The sequence below is a fragment of the Prinia subflava genome, chromosome 1 (assembly GCF_021018805.1).
Source record: "Prinia subflava isolate CZ2003 ecotype Zambia chromosome 1, Cam_Psub_1.2, whole genome shotgun sequence".
Lineage (NCBI taxonomy): Eukaryota > Metazoa > Chordata > Aves > Passeriformes > Cisticolidae > Prinia > Prinia subflava.
The window spans coordinates 130,312,877-130,329,170 of NC_086247.1; the positions used below are offsets into that span (position 1 = coordinate 130,312,877).

Genomic DNA, 16,294 nt, shown 5'->3' on the forward strand with positions numbered 1-16,294 from the left:
TCATGGAACATCCATGTGCCAGATGAGGCATTTGAATTAACACCTCCAGGGGCTGATCTGTGTACTTACTATCCCACCAGCTGAGGCACTGATGATCCAAGATGGTCTTTCCCACCAATGTCATTCTGCTTTGAATAATTAAACCTATACCAAAGCATGAACCTCACCTGTACATCAGGGCCACAGAAACAATCAGCCAGCTCCCTGCTATTTTTGTCCCAGTAGCTGCTTTTTGAAAGAACGGTGTCACCATGGGATATAAGTGAGAGAAGCCAACAGTAAAAAAGCCAGTTTGTGCACTGATCAGTGTAGGTATAGAGACTTGAAAACTGCTCATCTATGCTCCAGGTGAGGTTTACAAATAACAATACAAATGTACAAAGAGTACTTATTTTCTGGGCAGCAGAATTTAAAGTCCTCATCAGGGTAAAGAAGGATTGACAGATGCCCACTTCTGCACTGTTGGTCAGTCTTCCTAGAGAAGGAAGGAAATTTTCTTCTATTATTAAAGTTTTGCAAAACACTCCTCTAAAACATAAAGGATATCTAAGCTATATTCTCTACTGCAGAAAAAGCAGTCTAAGAGGCTTACTGCAGAGGAGAACAAAGATGAACAGAGATGCTAAAAAATCAATGGTTATAAAAAACTCTCATATCAGAGCATGGGAACTACCAAATATATCCTTAGTGAATAATTCAGCACTCAGTGAAAACTTAGCTTAATTAGTCAGTCAGAGCCAAATTATATAGAATATTCTGAGTTAGAATGGACCCACAAGGATCACTGAGTCCAAAACCTGATTTCACACAACCGAAAAACATGTATCTAAGAGTGTATGTAGCCCATTTAGCTATGTGGCTTCCTGCTTGGCATCAATCCTGGGCAGCAAGGAAAGGTTCTTGTGGAAAATATAATGATTTCCGAGGCATATATGAACGAAGAACATACAGCTGTTGCATCATTTTAAAACTGCTGCTTACACATTGTTTTATTTGGGGGTTTACTAAAAAATAACAAGTCAAACTATAGATATACTACAAAAAATCACTCCTGATTGTGGTTCATGCAATTGCTCACCTTGACCCTGCATTCCAATGATTGGACCTCCAACTTCTGGTAAGCACTAAAATTACAGTGACCTAAGCCATTTAGGAGAAATTAAATGTGTTCACCTCAGCAAAGCCCTAGTAAGGATATTTAAACTTCTTATTTCATCCAAGAGAAGGAAATCAAAAGATATTTTACACTGATAGTTCCTGATATGTTTCTGTTTCTTCCGAGAGCTCTCGCTCAGGATTTGACTCCAGGGCAGACGGGCTGACGCAGAAGCCCACATTTTCATTTGTACCACCTTTTTAATGAGGACAAAAGTGATTCAGCTTCAACATATATGGTGACAAACCCCTTAGCAAGTTTTAAACGGAACTAAGCAAGACAGCATGGTCAATAAAGAACAGTGTTAAATTTTGTTTTAAATCTTATTTCCTTTAATATACAGATAAACAAGGAAGCTGAATACCACACAGTCAATATTTAAAATGTAAATTCTATCATTCTTCTAAAACCGTATACACAGGCTTTCTCTAAACTCACACAATGATGCTCAGTACCCTTCTGAAGAGGAAATCAGGCCACAGAAAAGAAACTATGATGACTCCATGGGGCAGCTTTCTGTCACTACATTACTGTTGACACTCCCTAGCTCCTGGTTCCCTCATGTATGAATTAAAGTAAGATGGCAAGTAGGAATCCCAAACTGAGAATTCAGCATGTTGTACACACCAGTGGATTGCAGCCTATGTTATTTATTTTACCTTTTAGCTCAAAGTTTCCTTTAAAATGGTCTGAGAGCACTCCAAAAAGTTGATTGTGTAATAAAAAATAAAATTCCTGAAACTTTACATACTGAAAGCCATAGGTAAATCTGAAAATTTAAGTGAGGTCGTGTTGCTCTGACTAATTGATTTCTAGGGCACATATGCAGTCAAGCCATTTTACTTTGTTGAATAGCACTCAGGATGTCCACAGCAGAACAGCAAACAGGAAGATTATCTTCATATCAATCCAAAACATCAGTCAGAAAAACATTATTCCAATTCCCTGACATTATTACTGACATTTTGCATTGTTGAATTGGAAAAATAACGTCTCACAAACAAATCATATTAGCATACAATGTTTATTACCTTCTATTAATCTGAAGTCAATAATTTTGATGACTAAATTAATTCTGAAATAAACAGACATTTTTAAATATGTATGAAGATGATGGGCTTTAACATGAGAGTACTTAGTTGATCTGCACTCTTAATCCACATGCAGGACACATCAATCAAATTATTATACATAGCCTTTCAATTTACACTGGTCTATAATACAGCACAATTTCTGAAGGTGAAAGCAGGGAGGAAAGAAATCATATTTTCAAGTAGCCCTTTTATTTAAAAAGAGCATCAATGATATATTAAGCCAATGTGTTTCTCTCTGATTTTTACTTACAGTATACATTTTTGCAAAACATACAGTTCATCAATGATACACAGTGGCCCTTTACTAAGGGCAAGTGATCAAAAAATAAGAAAAAAAGAAATACAACAGAAAAACATTCTACAGATTAGAAAAGCCATATTTTCAGAACACTGTCACTTCAGAGTGCCTCCAACGTTGCTAAGAAAGGTCATGCACAACATTTCTAATGTTGTCATTAGTCCATGAGAGAAATGTCTGCGTGCTTCACATAAACAGAGAAAAGTAAAGTCAGAAAGAAAGCAGCTTTCCCCAGTTATCTCTTAGGCCTGTCTATGTCATCAATGGTAGCTAGCAGCTTCTGTCTTGCCTTTTTGTTGATGTAGGTGCCCAGACAAATATTCACCAGATTGGTCAACTGCTTAGTGGAATATTCCTGCCAAACAAAAGCAGATCATGTTAGGGCAGAATAAAACACCAGACAAAGATAGAAAATTTAAAAAAAACCAGACATACTCAGTGTGGAATTTACAATTGATAGAAGCATCAGTACACAGGGGGTATTTAAAGCTGTAGTTCTGTCATGTCTGGATAGTTTTAATAGATGAGGCAGAGAACAAAACTATATTTTGCTACATGGTGGCTTAAAATGGTAAATGCTTATGACTTTAAATGTACTGGACAGAGTTCACAGAAAGTAACTCTGTGAATATGTATATAAATCAACTTCTAATGCATTTTCCATTCTTTGGGAAGCTTGGTAGGAAATACATATGCAAATGGTTAAGCTTTCAAGACAAAACCTTTTTTTTTAACAAACTGTGATAAGTGTTGGTCATCCTTTTAATTTTTATTTCTCATTTCCAATAAGCTTCTAAATGCTTCTGTCTGCAGAGTCTCCAAATGATTTTGATTTCAATACATGATAAAGGAGAAAAAAAAAGTCAAAAATGTGAAGAAAAGAATTCTTAACACCTGTGAAAACACCATATTTGTCACTATTACCTTTATGTCTTAACAATATCTAAAACACAGCTTCCACCAGTGTGTTTTAAAAAGGGTTTTTCCCTGTAGGTCATCAAACTCCGTAGCTCACAATCTCTCTTGGAGCTCCAGGCAATACAAGGAAAACTCAAGCAAAGACATATTTCTTTCCTCCATTTCTAGTGGGATTTTAAAGTAATCCCAAAATACACATTTCAAGTGCTTCACTTTAAGACTTTTTACTTCAAAGACGGATATCTCCAATAGCATGTGACTATTACACAGATCTATTACAACTGTTAGTTCATGCTAGAGTGAAAGCATCTGAATGTTTTCCAAACATAAATACAGACTTATCTCAGCAAGAAATGCTGATTAAGCATTATCAAATGAAGAAAGAAAAAGCAATGACTCTTCTCCATTGTGCCTTATAACTTGGTTTAAGCAATCTACTACTAAAGGCAACACAGAAGCTAATGGTGTGGTCTCAAACTGTAATTCTTGATGATCAAGTTGTGATCTTTGGCATATTCTGAACAGCTCACAAATGTTTTCAATTTCCCTTTGCTCTAGTTCTCTACACTCTCTGATACAACAGGCAGATGTGACTGGCTTAGTCATCCTCCCCAACTGTCAGATGTTGAACCAGTTCAAACATATACTAACTTCATATGATGAAAAATGAACATGTACATGCATACATTCATTTATATTTATACTGCTTTGTATATAAGTGTTATTACAATAAATGAAAATATACGTATATATGCCTATATTAATTTTTAACATATAGAAAGATTGATTATTTATAGTTGTTAGCATGTTTTTATCATTGGGGTGAATTTTCTCAATAGAAAGGAAATAATGAAAATTTAACTCTTACCCTATGTTCTTTTATCCAGGATTCCATGTCATTTTCTGTCAGGTAGTATGCTTTAATGTAGGTCTCCACAAATTCTTTATCAGGAATAGGCCTAATGTCTGTTAACTTTTCCAGTTTCATTAAGAACTGTTGAAAATCCAGTTGCATCAAGGCACGTCCTTCATTGCTGCACTTCTTTACATTGGCATAACTAAAAAAACAGTGGAAAGCAAGACTTAGAAGTAAATAAAAATTAATTTTGCTTCTCAAAGTTAACTCAGTCTTTTGAAACTTGAGGAGGAGCAAAATTATGGTTTTAAGTCCAAAGCAGACAAGAACTTCTCTTAGGATGCAGAGCTCTTATATGCATTAGTATAACACATTTTAGCCCAATCAAACAGAATCCCACTGTTCCCAGTGATACACAGAAAAATCACACCCTCCTCTCCCAGAAGCCACAAAAAATCTGACATTGAACAATTCACTATAAGTTAGAAGAAAAAAAACCCAATGCTAATTAGCACACTAGACAGCAGCTTCAAGTGATCACAAGCACTGGAGTCTGAAAGGTACCACAGCAGCTTTAGGAATGGCCACCAGGAGCTTGCTGAACCAAGTGGGAGCATCAAAGACACAAAGCTACTTGTTCAAAAACAGCCACGGCAACCAGAGGATGAAGGGTGGCTCATCTCTGTGAGAAGCTGATGATTTAATGGCAACAGACTGACAGCAAACTGGTGACAGGTTAGAGGAGACCGCAGATGAGTTTAAGGCCAGCAATACTAGCAAGGATCACAGTGTGATCACAAACAATCTTTGCAGTTTTTCAAAGGAATAAGGAACTGCATTTTTCAAGATCAAAGGTAATGACACTGCAATGCCCTTAAGAATGCCAGTTTCAACTGTGTACAGAGTATACAGTGACTTGAGAGACTTAATCCAGCTCATCCACCAGTTGCTCCCACAAGTGACAACCCTGTCTCACTCCTCCCCCTCTACCAAATCTAAAACAAGCTCAGTTTTTAACTGGTTCATAAAGTTGACCCTAATTATTATAGACTTCCTAGATTATTACATTTGATGCAAAAGAGGCAGCAGTAACATGCAGCTGGAAGCTGGATACACAGCAAGGTCAGGTTGGAATATGAAGAAATCTCACACTTAGAGGTGGTACATGGAAAGAATTTGCAGAATGCAAAACTAACAGAGGCAGAAACCAGAGAGGACCAAGGCAAAATCCTCTGGAGCTTCACAGAAGACTAGCAGGAAGACTAGCAGATGATTTTCAATAGGCTCAAAAAGCCAGTTGGGAAACAGGAGAGAACACAGAACTAGGAGATAGGGAAGGACAAATTTAAAGAAAGATACAAGCTGACTGCAATGGAGGTAATTCTTCATTCAGTGAAGAGCCTGATGAAAGCAATTTAAGTTCAGCCAGTTTCATCAAGTGGATGACTGGATGAGAAACATCTCCTTCGTGGCTTTTAATTCCATACATTTATTTAAATCAGAGATAAAATAAGTTACGAAGGTATTCAGAGTCAGCTATTCAGAACACCTTCCTTCACTTTACACAGTGGGAAAAGAACCTACAAGATATGTAAAAATTACAGAACTGGCTGAGAACAAGAAATTACAGGCAAATATTTGGGGGATAATAATGAAACTCTTTACACTCTCAGAAACAGTACAAGACAAATTACATCAGGAAAGTATTCCTAGTCCAATCTGCTTAGGCAAAAGTAAAGGTCAAAATTTTATGGTATGTTACAAGCATGAACCTAAACTGCAGCATGGAGCAAGACATACAAATTATGATCTTCAGAGCTAAGGATTAAATGATTCATGAACACTGAACCACAAAAGATGAATGAGATGCAAGAAAAGGAAACAAGCTGAAAACAAACACAAAGGCTGAGGTAGAGGAAGTTGATAGTGACTGACAGGGTTATTGACTTGAAAGGTAAGGGGAATGGGCAGGAGAAGAGATAGGCCTTTGTTTCACTTCCTTTTATTTGAGGCATGGTAAGTAGAAAATAAAATTTCAAAAAGGAAAGCTAGTTGTATAGGCCATATGTCATATGAAAGAACTGAAAAGCCAGAGACAGGTCATGGATGGATTTAGTAACCCTAAACATGAAACTGATCTTTCTAGAGACTGCAAAAAGATGATGGCATGAAATAAAAGGGCATGAGATAAGAAAAATGATGGCTTTATGGAAGCAGTGGAAGCTTATGATCCTCAATAGGCAGCTAACACTTGGAGAAGAAGGGTGTTTTGTTGAGGTCCTAATTTAGAGCGGACAGCAGGGGAGTGGGATGGAAAAAAGTAAAATAGGTAGTAGCGAGTGAATAAGGGAAAGATAACCAGGAAAGAAGTATGGAAACACATGTAGAAGGAGTGGAAAACAGTACATATTCTATGATGCAGAAGTGCTGGTAAGAGCTCCATCATATGTAGCAGGGGGACAAAACCATAAAAATAAATGCAGGGGATGAAAAGTCTACAATACTTAGGCTACAAAACTGAATCCAAAAAGATTGACTGAGGCACTGAGTACAAGAGCAAGGGATGAGCAAGGTGCTAACTAAGGTCCTGACTAAGGTGCTCAAGCACACCAACTAAGACATGTCTGTTCTTGATGAATTTGGAAAAATCATGTTCCATGGCTACTTTAAAAAAACTGATAGTGTTTATAACTTCATCTTTCTTCCTGGCAAAGATAAATGGCATCACCATGGAAGTTCTGACTATTATAATTTAACTTCCTTCTTTGCTCTGCTGGGAAATTATAATTTTCATAGAGAAGTTTCTTTGAAAGAGTACTGCATTTTCAAATGCTTCATTAAAACATTCAGTGTCATTCTTCAGCAGTATCTAGGAACAAGACCACCCTCTTTAGGCTTAATGCTGCACCAGACTGAAACAACCACTAAGGAATGTGTTAAGCACTGATAATTTTTAGGGGCCCTAAAAGCACATGAACTCACAAGGACGCTATAAAATTAGAACTTTTAACTCTATAAAATGAACATTCTTACTACAGACATACCCAAAAGCAAGGCTTTCATGAATACTTACCCTTCCACAAGAGTTCTATTGGCCAAGCGTATGCAGTGCTCCCAAAGGATGTTGGAGACCGGCAATGGAATACGGACTCTCTTAGACACATCATTCAACCTCCTGTTAAATTCTTCAAATTCCTAATAAAACATAAAAGATGTTTATTCCTTTAGGATGAAATGGATCATACCCTATACCTCCAAAAACAGCAACAACTAATTAGAAATGCACATGAAAGAGAACACTGAAAAGAGCAAAGAAGAGAGGCTTAACAGGCACAAACTGTAGACAACTCAATGTGTAAAATAGAAAACATATCACTTTCTAGTATATCACTCACAGCATTACCTCAGTGGTTTTTTTTTTAAGGAACTGCTGCTCTGTTCCCCAGAGCTGAAGTTCTCTGTGAAACTGACACTCTGAAAATGAACTAAGTAGTTTATCCTTCAGATGCCATTTTCATTTCCTCACCCCCTAAACTCATATTTAACTTCTTTAAGTCAAAATACAGCCACTGAAGAAAATCCAGTGATGATCTCTTTATCCCTCTAAACACCCAGCCCACCAGCTTTCAAAGAGAAGCTCAGAAATATTGTAACCACTTCTCATTCTTCAACTTTTCACATTAGATAATTCCTCAGTGATTTAGAAGGAGCTGAGAGAACCCATTGAAAGAGGTCAAATCTAACAGCTTAGGACCACACTGCAGCACTAGATAACAATTCAGGTTCAAGGAAGGCACCTGTCTGCACATGAATCATCAATGGCCTGGATGGATTTCAGCTGATACTTTGAGTGAGAAATTAGTCATAACTGAATGCAATTACTGCTACAATGATTTTGTGACTTAAGGGGAAACAGAAGTCCTCTGCTAATGATTAAAGCCTTTATCACACAAAAAGTATAAAATGACTTCACTATCAAGCAGATAATGAACTCCTCTGTATAACCAGCAAAATTCGTTTGCAGTGCAGTCTTTTAAGACCATACTTGCCCAGCAGAGACTTTATTTCCAAGGCTGTTAATCTAGGGTCTTTTGCTTTTTTCTCACATTTCCTCTCAAAAATTCAGTAAGTGAAGAAATTCTGAAGAGAACCTCAGTAACCAAGTGGCATTTAACACAAATTTTCTGAAAGATGAATCTGGCAACAAGATGCAGGATGTCACAATGTCATGCTTTAAGTGGCATACAACTCATTCTTCTGAAGATGAAGATGCCTAACGCTCCATAATCTATTTCTTCAACAATCCTCTTTCCCCACTTTACCTGCTTCCAGCATACTATGACTGAATACAGAACTTTATGTATACGTGCACACAGCTGAAAGTAGCTGATTATTACTTTAAAAACTGCTCACATCTGATGTTCCTGGAGTCCCAGTGTACACAGAAAATCACTCATTGCTTAGCATCCATTTAAAAGCTTTCGTAGCAATTAGTAATAGCTACAGGATAGAGAGACTAAAACTGGTTTCAAATTATATTAGCTCTGATTGTCCTGAAGAAAATTCATCAGCAGTTGCAGATGGAAGGAAAGGAAGGAAACTCACAGAAGGAAAATGTTTTGCCCCAGAAATCAACTATTTTAAGCACAAACTGATATCAAAAAGTCACAGCAGGTTAAACAAGGATAATCACAAAGATTCCATCAAATCCAGTGCAATGATATATCCTCTGTCAAAATCTTCCTCCTTTGCCTTGATTTTTTTTAGCAGAGAAGAGCTACAAAGTATGAAGGTGTTATCTCAACTGTTATTCCACACAGATGTGTAGCTTTTTTTGGGATTCACACTTTAGACATCTTTAAAATAAAATTTTCAGTTTCTCTGAAAAGAATTAGTAATTAATGTAGTAAAAATAATTAGGATAATTCTACCACTGCCAGAACTTCCCTCTGAAGACCTTTAGAAACATTATTTAGGCATAAATAAAAGGATGAGAAAAGGCTTGTCCCAAGAACTAGTTCTGTATGCCATAAAACATGGGAATTGTACAGTGACATCTACTGAATGCAATTGACAAGCTGGGTGAATAATTTCCCTTTAGTTTCCTTTTCACATGTTAACTTTTAAATATAGCAACTTCAGTTAGATACTGCAGGATTATTGGTGCTGATTTGATCTACAGCTCCCATGATACATCTCAAAGACAATCAGCATAATTATTCAAAACAGCAAATAGTGTGCTTTGGGTTTCTTTTAAAAATGTTATCTCTGGCCACTGAATTTCCCTCAGTGTTACTCGGTTTACTACACATTTCTCTGCCATTCAAGACTTAGACATGAGACTTATTAAACTTTTTTGGTCACTTTCAGACACCATATAGTCAAAAAATCATCACTGAAAACAATCCTTTAAAACCAAGAACAATGACACTTCTGGACAGATCTCATAGTAACTTCCCATTTGTCAGGATGATATATTGTCCTAGCCATGCCACTTGAACAGCTTTAGTGAAGTATTACAGCAATTTAGTGTTTATATAAACTCTAGCACACCATTTCCCATAAAGTATTCACCTTTAAAAGAGCATCTACATATACGTTGTGCTGTGACATGATTTCCTTCACATCCCATTTCACATTAGCCATGAGAAGAAGCATTTGTTCATAATCAATGGCTTTAGCAGCAACAATCCAATAAACTGGTTTACGTAGTTCACTGGCAGTTGACACTGTCTGAAATAGAAAATAAATTAAATTCACTTCAGCAAATATCTGGCCAGCAGGAGCAATACATAACTACGATGCAGAAGTATGTGCAACATAATGTACAAGTTTCAAATCTCCTGTATGAAAATCAGCTGTGAATTACACAATTCTGACCTGAGAATAGAACTGCTGAAGAAAAGGCTTCTTGGCAGCTGGCATCACTGCATCAAGATGAGGCTGAAGAAATTCAAACTGCTCAGCCAGAAATACCCTTTAAAAGCAAAGAAAATTTACTGTGAACTAAGTGCAACGTTTGGCATGTCTCTACAATTTTTACTCTACAGTTGACATATCTGGCAATACCAATATGCAGCCTTGGAAAATTTAGTCCCAAGAAGAACCGTATCAGTTGCGTTCCAGCATATCAACTAGCATTCTCAATTCTGACAATTTTAAAATGCATTTGCAAGAAAATACTTGATTAAAGAGGCTAAGGCGTAAATATCAAGAATTTGTATTTCTGTTTTACTGAGGATACACTGCAAAAGTCTGAGTCAAGGTCTAGTAAAGTCAGTGACCAAGAGTCACACAATTTCCATTGCAGGACAGTCAACATCAATATTAATAAATCCTTCTTAGAATTTCAAAATAACATTCCTAATAATTTTATACTAGTAAATCTATGAAATAGACTTTCAACTCATATTCCTTCTCAGGGGTAGAATTTGTTAATAACAACATAATAAGGAAATATATTTCTAACTAAGCATAAATGAAAAAATATTTTTAAAATTAACTCCTAATATTTAAGTGTCATCTTGTGTGAGGAAAAAAATAATTCCTATCTGACTCTTACTATTATTCTTATCAAGTAAAAATCACTTTGTAACATTTGCATTAATTGGTTATAATTTCTTCTTCTCCTGTGTCATAGGTACACTTCTACCCATTGCAAAGAACATGGTAATTCAAGCCAAACTGATATGAACTAAGCAGTTCTGAGTCAAATATTTAATATAAGGTGAAAATGAACCATACAGATTAAACATTCCCATTAGCTTCTTTGAAATTAAACTTTTCTCCTGTTAGAGTTGGCCATGTATTGTCATAAATTACTGGATCATCTGCAGTAAAAGGTCATTTCTCGTGTTTGCATGTTGCTAGACCAAAGAATTAGACTCCAGTACCATTAATAAAGAAATTACCTTTATGGCTCATATTTAAAATCACACAGAGGTAGGAATTTTTGACCTGTCAAGAAGGCTTTGGGTTGTAACCACAATTTCTTAAACAATCAATAGCTTTCAGTGATCACAAACACAGTGTGTACAGTAAACAACCTACAAGGATTCTGTGGCCACCACTCTCTCTGCCAAACCATACAGCGAATTGCCAGATGTCAAAACTACAAGATGGCTGAGATGTGGGCTTGGCACCTTCTCTTTCCTCTCTTCAGCAGCTGTGAGAGTTCCCGAAGGATCAGAAGACACCTCCTGAAACAAAGAATTAAACAAATTAAACCCCACAAAACCAGCAAGGATGGCTCCAGCTGAACAGTTTCAGATGCCAGATAAGATGAAGGAATGTCAAATTCTAAGGTGTAATTTAAATCAAGCCTATTTCTATTTGAACAGCATAGTGAAGTGGGTGAAAAAAAATCCTATCATGTAAATCAGCAGCCAAGCAAAAAATAAATCAAAAGAAAAAAGCAGCGAACAATCTTCTCACTACCCTTTTAACACCCAAACAGGCTTTAGCCCAATTGCCTTTTGGGAGACTGACTTCTCCTCCTTGGAGACAGTATCTTCAATCTGACAGCAACCAAATAAAGAGACATATCGAAGGAATGTTACTTCTGCATGGGCTTTACTGCTTATATGAGCTGTGGCTAACTCAGGTAAACAAAAAATTGATGTTCTCAATTACACAATCAGTATGTTGGAAGAGACCTTTAAGATCATCAAGTCCAACCCATGCCCCAACACCTCAACTAAACCATTCCATGAGAATTTCTATCCTGCAGACATCTTGATGCTACAAAGCAATGAAATATTCACAGCAAAGGAATAGAATCTGTAGTGACAAACAAGTTATACCAGTGCCTTGTTCCAAAATTAAAGGAAAAAAATAGAGGAAAAATTCTACCCCCACACTTAAGGAATCTAAGTACAGGGTACAGCTAGAAGAGCAATCACAGAAGGAAAAAGTTCCCAGAGCAGGTGTACAAAGGGACACCCTCTGAAGCCTGGCTATTTCCCAGAGGTTTTCAGGGCATGAAAACATGAAAATATAAAGGTAGTTCTGGCTGGCTTGGATTAATTATTCATACCATGCTTATACACAGGCCACAAGACGATGAGAAGTGTTACAAAGTAAAGGTAATACAGCACCCAGAACAGGTAAGAAGACAGGCAGGATATGGCACTCATTTTTGTAAGAGTCTTTCAATAGCTTGGGGACAGAAACCCTGGCCAGAGTCTACCATCTATAGGATGCTACAACATATCAGCCTGTATGTATGGTATGAAGACAAGTAACAGTAACACAGTGACAAAGTAGTGGAAAAAATAACTTTTACAAAAGTAAAATCAGTGGCCCAACATCACTGCTGTAAACAACCAACCAATATGACAACAATAATGCTTAAATATAACATTTATGTTTGGACTCAAAAAAACAAATTAGTATAATTCTGAAATTGCAGTTAAAAAGGGAAAAAGATAAAGCCAAAAACAACATAATAAAAAAAGCACCTTTCAAGTTTGTGAATTGTTTGCTTGTTTGTTTCAACAAGAGATAGAAATAAAAACAGAAGAAATTGCAGTAGTAACTAAGGAATGAGGGAGAAAAATAAACTCAAGCTAACCCCAAGAGTAGCCATTAATTTCTTCTGGGCTTCACAGCAGAGAACAACAGTGAGAAGTGACCCGAAATAGAGAACTTGCTAATCAAATAGGTTTTGTTAAGACACTTTTGCTTAAGGAGAAGAGGAGAGCAGTGAGCACCTGAAACACTGGTGGAAATTAGCAGTGGTGCCACTCATTCTGATGTCAGGGCTGAGACAAAGAGGAATATTTCATTGCAGCCCCTGAAATGCCAAGAGAAAAAGTACTGCACATATGATCAGGTGAAAACTGGAAAACCAACAGGGTGGTTTTTCTGGGGCAAAATATCTGACAGACCCTAGTGCTAGGATTGCAGCAATTAAAGGTAGGCAGGTGAAAATTGATTATGTCAAAATGTGCAAGGACCTGCTGAGAATTTAAGTGATACAGGATGAGCAGAAAGATCAAAACTTTTCTGCTATAGACAAATCAGCACCAGAAATGTGTTTACTGCTTGGATGAATGCCAAACCAAAAGCCACATTAAGAATATAAGACAACTGAGAAGATAATAGCATCTAAGCTGTTAAAAGTGGTTGAGGTGTGGAGGAAAAAAATTCACAAGTTCCACTTTAACTCCCTTGGATTTTATTTGGCAGTTTCCTCCTGTGGTGTGACAGCCCAAGGCAATAGGAGGTGGATTTGCTAAATCAGAAAGGTTCTTTCAGTTCTGCATCTCCAGAGACATCAAACACAAACATAAAAATGGGCTACAGCAGATGGAACAATGCACAGTCTGGGAAAGCAGTTCTCACTAACAAGGGTGAGGAAGTACCTTCAGACTTATTAAAAAATACTGTAATAAGGTTACAGACATAAAAAAGCCAACAAAGCAGGGAATGTTGATGGTTCCCCACAGAAATTCTGACACTGAAAACAAGGACTGCTGACTGAGCAACTCCATCAACACTAAAAGATCTCACAGAAATACATCAATATGCAGAGATAAAACTTCTAAAAGCAGCTTACTGCAAATGTGATCAGATACAGTTGCACTGACCATAGGAACAGTTATAAAGGCTAGCTACAATGTTATGTTATTTGAAAAATTAATTTTCTTTGCTCTTATCTGTGTTCACATTCAGCCAGATAAATCTGGAATTAAAGTGACTAGATGCTTCACAATACTATGAAGTTTGCATTCTGCTGAGTTTATCAGAATGGATGAGCAAGCCAAAAGGCCTGGATATTTGCTGAAGCTCATGTACCCTCTTTCAGAGAGCTCTAAGGTCCTGCTCACATCCACGTTTACTGTGGATAGGCAATGACATCCAACCATCTAGACACAACAATCAATTCTTTAAAAACATTAACTAAGGCAAAGACAATATTAATTATTAGAATTCCCTCTTTATCTGCCCGCTCTTTTACTTTTTTCACTTAATTCCATTCTCAAAAACCCAGATAAAAATAAAAAACCAGAATACAAAACAAAAACAAACTAACTAACTATCAGTTTTAAAGTGTTTACACAGGACAAAAGTAGCCAAACCCGCAGCTCACCAAGCAATGCGGTATCCTTAGGAGAGACAATGAGTGACAGAGCTGCGGGAAGAGTATCATTAGCAAACATTTAAGAAGCTTCCTTTCATTCAAAGACTAATTACAAATTATGTAAAAACCAAATATTATGAAGATTTCATCTTTTATTTATCTCACTTCAAAGTTGCCTGCCACTTCAGACACATTTCAAACATTTTTCTTCTTCCTTTTTGCTTCCCATGAAGGTAAGCAACATCTTTTAAATGCCAAAATTGTGTTGAATCTGAAGAACACACAAGGTACGTGAGAACTGGCTAAGTCAAAGATATGCTACCTTCAGCTAAAGAGTCAAACTCCCCCTCAAATATCGTGGCCAAACAGCATGAGCATTTCATTCTCCTAATTTGCTCTAAAAAGCAGGCACTGCAAAAGCATGTTGATAGCAAAAAAGCAAACAGCCAGTATGCCAATATTCCAAAGAAGCACAGGATCACTCTGAAGGGCCTCAGGGATGCATGTTTTTTTTCCTCCTGCCTTCATTAACAGAAATGATCAAATGACTGAAAGCAGCAAATAAAGGGGCAAAATACACAGGCTGGCACAGGAAAAAAGGCTACAGACTATTTAAAGAAATCAGATGTTTTTCAGTGTACCGGACTTGTTAAAGTTAACCCTTCCAGTAATGAAGAAAATCTGCAAGAAAATGTGTAGCCAGAGATTCCCTTTGTGTACTATAGAAAACAAGCAGAGTCCTGTAAAACTGCCAGCCTCAAGAGGGAAAGGAGAGGAGGGGAGTAGAAGCCAGAAAACTAAATAGCAGCCAGCTGAACTTTAATTTTAAGAAATGTCAAGTTACACTGAGAACATATTGTAGCACCCAGCATTAAGCACGCGGAGAGCAATACCAAAGCAGAATAAACTTGCTTAGCTCCTCCCTGCATCAGAGTAGCAGGTCTTCCTGATCCAGCAGAGCTGGGATATGTCAAAGACATATCACAGCCCACACAACATCTTCGTAAGAAAACTGCATGAAATAGATTTGATAAAATAATTTTAAGGTATATATGGAACTGATGCCAACTGCAAGATGCTCTTCTCCTTCCTCATCAAAAAAGAAAAAACTCAAAGTGTTAAAAAATAAGAAAAAAATTTTAAAGCACCAGACTTATCTGAACAATAACCAAATGACCTGTAGCAGGCAGCAGGACAGGTTAACCTGCAGATACCTATTAATTTTCTTTACCTATTAAATTTTCACTTTATTTCACTTCATCATTTAATTATTTACTCCCATGAAGAAAATTTTTAATAAACAGGTAGAAAAATAAAATCTATCTGTGTAAGGAACAAGCCTCTCCTTTAATCTCTTAGTCTAAAAATGTCATCTGTAACAAGAGAACATTTTCATTTCAAGTTTGGCTGAACCCAGTGGCAAGCCTCTCCTAAGCCTTCCGTCTCAATGGAGAAGAGGAGTCTATAAACTAATTACCTAAATCAGAAGTATAAACTATATAAGCTAATTATCTAAGTTTAAAATGTGACATTCAATTTGCAAGAGTGACATTTTTACAGAGCTGATCTCGCTGTGAGAACAGAAACACTTTTATTTCAGTTATCCAAAGAGTTTATGACTGAAACAACTGATTATCTGCCAATAATGGTGAAATAGCTGACAGTTAATTACAATCATCCACTTCCACTAACTTTAAACAAAAAACAGTAAATTCCATTAATTGTCCCCAGCACATGAAATTCTGCAGATCACACTCATAACCAATAATCTTTTAAAACTGCTCCTCTTCTGGCCTAATAGTTTTTGCACAAGATTTCAGTTTTAGAATTGTTTTGATTTAATATAAATACACAATAGCAAAAATTTTAGGTTTGATTTTGCAGTAAC

General features: G+C 36.7%; 1 protein-coding gene across 1 annotated transcript in view; it reads right to left on the bottom strand.

Annotated features, from left to right (window-relative positions):
* Nucleotides 1-2,161: 2,161 nt before the first annotated feature.
* The window catches only part of VPS50 (VPS50 subunit of EARP/GARPII complex), a 69,502-nt gene continuing 55,369 nt past the window's right edge, over nt 2,162-16,294 (bottom strand). The window contains exons 23-28 of the mRNA XM_063412226.1: nt 11,373-11,521; nt 10,203-10,299; nt 9,897-10,055; nt 7,396-7,517; nt 4,335-4,524; nt 2,162-2,903 (exon numbers count right to left, since the gene is read on the bottom strand). Of these exons, the coding sequence (XP_063268296.1) occupies nt 2,784-2,903; nt 4,335-4,524; nt 7,396-7,517; nt 9,897-10,055; nt 10,203-10,299; nt 11,373-11,521 (837 nt within the window). The 3' untranslated portion in view covers nt 2,162-2,783. The remainder of the gene's footprint in view (nt 2,904-4,334; nt 4,525-7,395; nt 7,518-9,896; nt 10,056-10,202; nt 10,300-11,372; nt 11,522-16,294) is intronic.